The sequence below is a fragment of the Echiichthys vipera genome (assembly GCF_963691815.1).
Source record: "Echiichthys vipera genome assembly, chromosome: 10".
Classification (NCBI taxonomy): Eukaryota; Metazoa; Chordata; class Actinopteri; order Perciformes; family Trachinidae; genus Echiichthys; species Echiichthys vipera.
The window spans coordinates 620,201-630,488 of NC_139835.1; the positions used below are offsets into that span (position 1 = coordinate 620,201).

The following is a 10,288-nucleotide window of genomic DNA, read 5'->3' on the forward strand; positions in this document are numbered from 1 at the left end:
ACCAGTTCTAACTGGGGGATCCCGAGGCGTTCCCAGCCAGTGTGGAGATATAATCTCTTCAGTTGGTCCTGGGTCTTCCCCGAGGCCTCCTCCCAGCTGGACGTGCCTGGAACACCTCCCTAGGGAGGCGCACAGGGTGCATCCTTACTAGATGCCCAAACCACCTCAACTGGCTCCTTTCAATGCAAAGGAGCAGCGGCTCTACTCAGAGTTCCTCACGGATGGCTGAACTTGAACCCATTTCGGCCGCTTGTACCCGTGACCTCGTTCTTATGGTCATGACCCAGTTTACATGACCAAAAGTGAGGGTAGGAACGAAGATTGACCGGTAGATCGAGAGCTGAACGGTGCGGTAGAGCGACTGCAACATCGCCCCCGCTGCTCAGATTCTCCGTCCCCTCACTCGTGAACATGATCCCGAGGTACTTGAACTCCTTCACTTGGGGAAAGGACTCATTCCCTACCTGGAGTAAGCAATCCACCGGTTTCCTGCTGAGAGCCATGGCCTCAGATTAAGAGGTGCTGATCCTCATCCCAGCCGTTTCACACTCGGCCGCGAACCGATCCAGTGAGTGCTGAAGGTCACTGACCGACGATGCCATCAGGACCACATCATCTGCAAAAAGCAGAGACGAGATCCTCAGCCCACCGAACTGCAACCCCTCCCCACCACGACTACACCTCGATATCCTGTCCATGAAAAAACAAAGGATTGGTGACAGAGCGCACCCCTGGCGGAGGCCAACCCCCACCGGGAACGAATCCGACTTACTGCAGAGGATCCGGACACAGCTCTTGCTTTGGGTGTACGGAGATTGGATGGCCCCCTCACCCCATACTCCCGCAGCACCTCCAACAGTATCTCCCAAGGGACCCGGTCATAGGCCTTCTCCAGATCCACAAAACACATGTAGACTGGATGGGCATACTCCCAGGCCCCCTCCAGGATCCTTGCGAGGGTGAAGAGCTGGTCCGTTGTTCCACGTCCAGGATGGAATCCGCATTGTTCCTCTTCAAGCTGAGGTTCAACTATAGGATGAACCCTCCTTTCCAGCACCTTGGAGTAGACTTTACCAGGGAGGCTGAGTAGTGTGATATTTTGGCACACACCCTTTGGTCCCCCTTTTTAAACAGGGGAACCACCATCCCAGTCTGCCACTCCCTTGGCACTGTCCCAGACTTCCACGCAATGTTGAAGAGACCCCCTCCAAACCCAAAACTTTAAGCATTTCTGGACGAATCTCATCAATCCCTGGGGCTTTGCCACTGTAGAGTTGTTTGACTACCTCAGTGACTTCCGCCAGTGATATTGACAATGATTCCCCATCAGCCTCCAGCTCTGCCTTTACAAAAGAGGGCGTGTTAGTCGGATTAAGGAGTTCCTCAAAATGCTCCTTCCACCGCCCGATTACCTCATCGGTTGAGGTCACCAGCATCCCGTCCTTACTGTAAACAGCTTGGACGATTCCCTGTTTGCCCCTCCTGAGATGAAGAATGGTTTTCCAGAAGCACCTTGGTGCCGCCCGAAAGTCCTTCTCCGAACTCTTCCCACACCCACTGCTTTGCCTCTGACACAGCAGAGGCTGCAGCCCTTCTGGCCTGTCGGTACCTTGCAACTGCCTACGGAGTCTTCTGGTATAACATATCCCAGAAGGCCTCCCTCTTCAGTCGGACAGCTTCCCTGACCACCGGTGTCCACCACGGTGTTGAAGGGTTACCGCCCCTTGAGGCACCTAAGACCTTGAGGCCACAGCTCACGGCTGTAGCTTCAGCAATGGATGCTTTGAACATTGCCCACTCCGGTTCAATGCCCCCAACCTCCACAGGGATGGTAGAAAAGCTCCACCGGAGGTGTGAGTTGAAGATCTCTCGGACAGGGGCCTCCTCCAGACGTTCCCAGTTCACCTGCACTACTCGTTTGGGCTTACCTGGTCTGTCCAGAATCTTCCCCCTCTGACCCAACTCATCTACAGATGGTGGTCAGTTGACAGCTCTGCCACTCTCTTCACTCGAGTAACCAAAACATATGGCCTCAGATCAGATGATACGATCACAAAATCGTTCATCATCTTTGGCCTAGGGTGCTCTGGTACCACGTACACTTATGAGCATCCTTATGTTTGAACATGGCGTTAGTTATAGACAATCCGTGACTAGAACAGAAGTCTAATAACTGACTACCACTCAAATTTAGATCAGGGCACCAATCACGCCTCTCAATCATTGCCCACGTGGGCGTTGAAGTCTCCCAGCAGAACTATGGAGTCCCCTACTGGATCCCCATTCAGGACTCCATTCAGGGTCTCCAAGAAGGCAGAATACTCTGAACTGCTGCAAACAACAGTCAGTGTTTTCCCCCCTACCATCTGCAGGCATAAGGAGACGACCCTCTCGTCCACCGGGGTGAACTCCAACACCGCAGCGCTCAGCCGGGGGTTTGTGAGAGTAGAACTGGTAGCGCTCCACCTCCCGCACAAGCTCCGGCTCCTTCCCCGACAGAGAGGTGACATTTCACGTCCCCAGAGCCAGCTTCTGCTGTCCGTGCCCGCTTCCTCCGGGCAGGGTCTCTCTTCCTCTTCCTCTTCCTCGTTTGTCCATTTGATTGTTTCTGTATTAACTGCCATAACATATAAGTTATATTCACATTATTATAGATATTATTACAGTTACTGTTTTTATTTGCTTATTTTAAGTGTGGCTGTCTCTCTGTCTTTGTGTCTGTCTTTGTCTCTCTCCGTCCATCTGTCCGTCTTTTCTCTCCTTCTCTCTCCTTTCCTTCCTCCCCAACCGGACAAGACAGATGACTGTCCTCCACAGAGCTGGGTCTGTCCCAAATTCCTGCCTGCCTGGGAAGGTTTTCGTTGCCACCGTACTCTACGGGGGAATTGTTGGGTCTATGTAAATCATAAATAAGTCATAGAGTGGGGTCTTTACCTACTCTGTAAAGTGTCCTGAGATAACTTTTGTTATGATTTGGCACTATAAACAAAATCTAATTGAATTGAAATTGAATTAAAACAGCCAATGACAGGGGTGGCTCTCTCAGCTGCTCTGTGATTGGTCAAATTCTAACGTCACAGGTAAACTCTTTGCAGGCTGAAAACAGAGCCAAGGAGAAACTCTCTCACATCACTTAATTTACATTATCCCCAAGATTATTTTGGAAGTTTTTGCCTAATACTGACAAAAATGAACTGCCTAATGAGCCTTTAATGCAGTGTACTGCATCCTATGCCCAACAGACTATGACATATCCTCCCAGAGCTATGTACAATATAGCAACAACAAAAAATAGTAGATTTGGTCATCATGTTGTTCTTCTCAATGTGACCTTATGTGATGAAGACGCAGTGCAAACCTGTTGGTGATGACTGAGATATAAGGGCCCCGGGAAGGCCTTGGCGTCTGCCCGAGCCCCGACCACTGCTGCTGACCGCTGGTCACTGCGCTGTTGCTCATGGCTGTCAGTGTTAGGGACATTCAAACACCTATGTCGGGGAAAAAACAGAAGTATATATGACGTCTTTATCCATCAGTGAGTTCAATGTCCTCCCCTGACATCCCAGCACGAGCTGAAAAAAAGGACAGACAGGGATCAAGAAAGAAAGAAAGACTGGAAAATCTTCTAGAAAACAGAACTTTCAGCTTTAAGAGTGATTTCAGAGCGTATGGATCCACAACCATACATGTGTGGTCCTAGTTGGGAATCAGGTTTGGGAAATCACACATTTATGTTGTCAGAGGACAGAGTAATCTATAATATATCAGAGAATTAATACTTATGCATGCCGTTTTATTACTAATAAAAGATTTGCAAAGTATTGTATTAAATATTAAACATCATAAAGAAAAAGAATGTTATGCACCAATAAATGCCTACAAAGCACCTACTGTATTTACTGTATAATTACATACTGTATTATTATGTTTTATTATCTATACAATATATTTATTCCAATAATCTTTGCTCTCCTATGCACTATTATACCATCTACACTTAACAGTGAATACCCTTCCTGTATATGGATACTGTGTGTTGTCTGAGTGTATACAGTTATGGTCCACCTAATTAAAACTAAAGCAGTGTAAAACTGCAAGTAATAGATCTTTACCGTCACTTAAGGTTACAGTGTCTTTATACCTTAACTATTGTAAAGTTGATATTTTATATATAAAAAAGAAATATAAGAATCAGAAATACTTTAATAGTCCCAGGGGGAAAGTATTTTTTGCTACGAAACTCCAGATATACAAACAACAAATATTATACAGCCGAAAACAAACATCATAAAAAACTTTTAAGAAATATATACACATGATCAAAAATACCAGACTAAAGTGCAATAGAACAGATTGTCTATAGTTGAGTTTAAATCACAGAGAGGAGGTGACAGACTCTCCTTGGGATACATTGTATAGTTTAATGACCACAGGCAGGAAAGATTTCCTGCGGCGTACTGTGGTGCATCTGGGTCTTCTGCTGAAGGTGCTCCTCTGCTGGGCCAGTGTGTCGTAGAGAGGGTGGGAGACATTGTCCAGTATAGACCAGAGCCTGGACAGCATCCTCCTCTCTGCCACGGTCGTCAGGGTGTCCAGCTCCTCCCCCACGACATCACCAGCCCTCCTGATCAGTTTGTTCAGTCTGTTGGTGTCTGCGACCTTCAGCCCACTGCCCCAGCATGTGACAGCGAAGAAGATCGCACTGGCCACTACAGACTCATAAAACATCCTCAGCATCATCCGGAAGATGTTAAAGGACCTCAACCTCCTCAGGAAGAAGAGTCAACTTTGGCCCTTTTTGTAGACAGCCTCTGTGTTTCTAGTCCAGTTCAACTTATTATTGAATTACACCCCCAGGTACTTATACTCCTTTACAGTGTCCACAGGGACCCCTTGGACAGGGTCACAGGTGTTTTTACCCTGCTCAGATCCACTACAAGCTCCTTTGTTTGGTCACAAATATATATATATATGCTGCTACATTTTTAACACTTATAACTTATCGCTCCTTCTCACTTATTTAGTTTGTACTTATTTCATTTCAATCTGCTGCTAAACTGCACAGTGCGTATTGTTGTATATTGTATAAACCTACGCTTAACCACAATGTCTGTTGCACTCTGTCACACTTAGTTAATTGCTTGATTTATTTTACGTTAGCTTTATGTTTTGTTACTCTGACCCTTTCCCACCTTTGTATTGAAACTGTTGCACAATAATTTACACACACACACACACACACACACACACACACACACACACACACACACACACACACACACACACACACACACACACACACACACACACACACACACACACACACACACACACACACACACACACACACACACACACACACACACACACACACACACACACACACACACACACACACACACACACACACACACACACACACACACACACACACACACACACACACACACACACACACACACACACACACACACTTATTAGGTGCACCTGGTGCTTGATAAAGTGTCAGTGTGGTCTTCTGCTGCTGTTCCCTATCTCCTAGAAAGTAGGTGGTGTTGTGTGTTAACAGATGCTCTCCTGCATTCCTCTGTTGGAACCAGTAGATATTTGAGTTACTGTTGCTTTTCTATCAGCTCCAACCAGTCTGGCTATTCTCTTCTGACCTTTGGCTAAAACAAGGCATTTGCACCCACAAAACTGCCACTCACTTGATCTGTTCTCTTTTTGGGAGCATTCTCTGTAAACCCTAGAGATGGTTGTGCGTGAAAATCCCAGCAGATCAGGAGTTTCTGAAATCATCAGAGAAGCCCGGCCGGCACCAACAACCACGCCACCTTCAAAGTCACTTCAATCACCTTTCTTCCCCATTCTGATGCTGCTTTGAACTGCTGCAGATCGTCTTGACCATGTCTACATGCATTGAGTTGCTGCCATGTGATTGGTGGATTAGAAATTTTGCATTTACAAGCAGTTGGACAGGTGCACCTCATAAAATGGCTGGTGAGTGTATACTGTATATATATTGTTTTATATTTCTGTTTTTACAAATACATCTTATCTGTATAATATCGTTGTTGTTAAATATGTTGTTTGTATAGCTGGAGTTTGCAACAAAAACAATTTCTTAAAGTATTTCTGATTCTGATACTTGCCTGTGTATATGCTACATGTTCTCTTTATTTAGCTATATGTCTATATGGATCTTTCTGTGCATTTGTTCTTGGCACTGTGTATACTGGGGGGCAACTGAGGACATAAGTTAACTTATTTGTATGCTTAAACATTCCAAACACTGGCCCTGAAGCCTGCTGTCACAATTGTCCTTTCCGCTAAACAATTATTAACTGAAAACAGAGCAGATCCAGCATTTGTCTTTGAAATTATAAAATTACAACCAACCGTGCACTTTCTCAATGTATTGTGTAAAATTGCTTTTAAGAGGCTGCTGTTGATGCCGATGCTATCAAGCTGCAGCACTTTTCCATCAATAGTTTGTTAACTGTGAGGTAGCTTTATGAATGAGTGTGACTGCCCTCGCCTGTAGCCCCAGTCTGTGCTTCTCGTGCTGGGATAATACAATAGAGGCACACACTGGGATAATTCACCTTGATTTGGTCATCTGAGGCACAACTTTAACACAGCTTACTCAATAAAAAAAAGATTTTAAACAGCAACTTAGCTATCGACAGGGTTGCTATAAACTGGCTACCTGGCGGACGTAGCTTAACGCTAACGTTAGTCATTAAGCAGCGTCAACAACATTTTACTTTCTTTAGCTACTTGCTGCTGAAGAATAAGGTTAAGCGAGACAATGGACCGTAAACACCTAAATTACGATAAAAAGTAATAACGAACAAGTAACAGTTAGATGTGATGGTAGCGGATCCGCTAAATTAGTTAGTTAGCCTGATAATATATAATAGCTAGCTAAAGAACATTAGTCATCAACAGTTACCCGTCAAAGCACACTCGCGGAGGGCAAAGTTAACTCTTACCTTATGTTGACAGAGACGTGCCAATACAATGATACATTTCATATAGCATTTAAAATAGCTCCGTGTATAACAATAGACTGCACTACACGAAAATATGGATTAGCCTGCTGTCTCCCTCCTGACACTACTTCCGGCTGACTAAAATGAATGAACACCCAATCAGAGTCTAAAGCTATGACGTAACTACGTTACACAAAACTGACGTATCAGGTGATTGAAGTTTAGGTCCATCCGGGGATTTACCCATAACCCCAAAAAGTAATTCCTGTCTGCAAGAGTCACAATATGGAATTGTACATCCTCATCTAGACATGTATCGGTCCCATATTCAACTGACTCCCCAGAAGAAAAAATATGTTTCTCTCTTACCCAAAAGAATAATAATTGAAAAAAAGTACGAGCCTTATTCCAAAAACATATGGTTGCGCCCCCTAATATTACTGTTTATTAGAATCGTTTCACAGATCATACTGATTGGGGAAAAACTTGGAGGCTTCCTGACGATTTTTAATCACAAATAAGGTTAAGGAGGTTTCTTACAAAATCAAACACAGATATTATCCAACCAATCGTTATATGCAAGATTTTAAAAATAAATTAATATTAACTGCTCTTTCTGTAATTTACATCCAGAAACAGTTGTTCATTTGTTTTGGCTTTGCTCTTGCACCAAAAAACTATGGGCAAACCTTAGCAAATGTATTATTGACTCTTTCACTTTTGATTTTATTTGACTTTGGGAAAATGTTCTTTTTGGTTCCATAATTACCCTAAGCAAGAAGGAAAATGTTACTTTTTAATAAATCTGTTTTTAACTATTGCAAAATTTCATATTCATGAAAGTACATTTTCTGAGAAAACCCCATGTTTTTATGTTTTTAAAATTGAAATGGAACCTTACTTTAAACTAATCACAAAAGTAGCAAATGAAAAGGCTATTAAAACCATTGACTATTGTAACATGTATAACATTGTTAAATGAACATCACCCCTGGCACATGTTCTTTGTATTTTCATTTTATACTGTTTCCTGTATACTATTTGTATCTATGTGAACTTATTTTTCAAATAAAGCTGTTATTAAAAAAGATTATAATAAAGCGTCACAATATGGAAGCCCGTTTCCACCACTGAAAAAAAAACATCGTCATGGTAAGTCATTATTATGAGATAAAAAAAGTCGAAATAATGATATACAAAGACATAATTATGAGCTATTCAATCAAAATGATGAGATAAAAAGTAAAAATTATGAGATAAAGAGTAGAATTATGAGAAAAAAGTCATAATAATGAGATAAAAAGTCATAATTATGAGATAAAAAGTCAAAGTTGTGAGACAAAAGGTAATAATAATGATATAAAAAGTTGAAATGAGATTTAAAAAAATCACAATGAAATAAGTCAAAATAATGAGATAAAAAGTCATAATAGGATAAAAAGTCAAAGAAATGAGATAAAAAGTCATTATTATCAGATAAAAAGTCAAAATTATAAGATAAAAAGTCATAAGGAGATCAAGTCATATTAATGAGATAAACAGATAAAATAAGATAAAAAGTCGAAATAAGATAAAAAGTCATAATAAGGAGATAAAGTCATAATAATGAGGTAAAAATAATGAGATTCAATTCAATTCAGTTTTATTTATAGTGCCAAATCATGACAAAAGTTATCTCAGGACACTTTACAGACTAGGTATAGACCACAATCTATGACTTATTTATGATTTACATTGACCCAACAATTCCCCCTTAGAGTACGGTGGCAACGAAAACCTTCCCTTGAACAGACAGGAACGTAGGAAAGACCCAGCTCTGTGGAGGACGGACATCAGTCTGCACCGGTTGGGGAGGAAGAAAAGGAGAGAAAGAGAGAAAAGACGGACTGATGGATAGAGAGAGACAAAGACAGACACAAAGACAGACACACTTCCAGTAACTATAATAATATCTATAGTAATGTGAATATGAATTATATGTTATGGCAGTTAATACAGCTGAATAGTAGAAACAAGCACAGCTAAGGTCATAGATTATAATAGCAGCAGGAAGCGTCATGCAGGACCACGGCAGCAGGCACCACCACAATCAGCAGAGACCTGAGAGACGACAAATCACAAACAACTCCGGGGAAGAAGTTGAATTAGTAACATGCATTGATGAGAAATGAATGATACAGACAGAGAAGAGAGAAGCTCAGAGGATAAGTAGTATCCCCCGGCAGACTAAGCCTAAAGCATCATAATCAAGCAGAACAAAATCAGCTTAAAAATAACAACATTGCTAAGGGCTCGTAAGCCCTAGCTGTAAGCTACATTAGGTTTACTCTTAAATATGGGGACAGTGTCTGGCTCCCAGATAACACTTGGGAGTTTGTTCCACAGGAGCGGGGCTTGGTAGCTGAAGTCTCTGCCTCCCATTCTACTTTTGGAGACTCTAGGAACAACAAGTAGCCCTGCATTCTCACTGCACAGCAATCTAGTCGGGTAATACGGTACTATGAGCTCTTTAAGATATGACGGAGCCTGACCAATAAGAGCTTTGTAGGTAAGGAGAAGGATTTCAAATTCTATTCTAGATTTTACAGGTAGCCAGTGCAAAGAAGTTAAGGCAGGAGAAATATGTTCTCTTAGATTTGTTTTAGTCAGTAAAGGAGCTGCAGCATTTTGGACCAGCTGGAGACTCTTAACAGATTTATTTGAGCAGCCTGATAATAAGGAGTTGCAGTAGTCCAGCCTGGAAGTAACAAATGCATGGACCAGTTTTTCTGCATCGTTCTGAAACACAATGTTCCTAATTTTTGCAATATTACGCAGGTGAAAATATGCAGTCCTTGTCGTAAATTTTATGTGAGAATCGAAGGACTAATCCTGATCAAAAATAACACCCAGATTCCTTACTGTGGTGCTGGAGGACAACACAACATCATCCAGATTAACAATGTCTTTAGCTATTGAGTTTCGGAGGCCCTTGGGGCCAAGTACAATGACTTCAGTTTTATCTGAGTTTAACATCAGAAAATTGCAGGTCATCCAGCTTTTTATTTCCTTAATGCACATTTGAAGTTTATCTAACTGATGGGTTTCTTCTGGCTTGATCGACAAATATAATTGTGTATCATCAGCATAACAATGAAAGTTTATGGAGTGCTTCCTTATAATATTTCCTAAGGGAAGCATATATAAGGTGAATAGAATCGGTCCAAGGACAGAACGCTGTGGGACTCCATGACTAACTTTAGTGTGAATGGATTTGGATTTGGATTTGTCATTAACATGTACAAACTGAGATC

At 42.2% G+C, this 10,288-nt stretch overlaps 1 protein-coding gene across 1 annotated transcript in view; it reads right to left on the reverse strand.

The window, feature by feature from the left end:
* insig2 (insulin induced gene 2) overlaps nucleotides 1-7,127 on the reverse strand; it is a 23,874-nt gene extending 16,747 nt beyond the window's left edge. The window contains exons 1-2 of the mRNA XM_083921173.1: nucleotides 6,996-7,127; nucleotides 3,359-3,488 (exon numbers count right to left, since the gene is read on the reverse strand). Coding sequence (XP_083777299.1) covers nucleotides 3,359-3,480 — 122 coding nt within the window. The 5' untranslated portion in view covers nucleotides 3,481-3,488; nucleotides 6,996-7,127. The remainder of the gene's footprint in view (nucleotides 1-3,358; nucleotides 3,489-6,995) is intronic.
* Nucleotides 7,128-10,288: the final 3,161 nt, after the last annotated feature.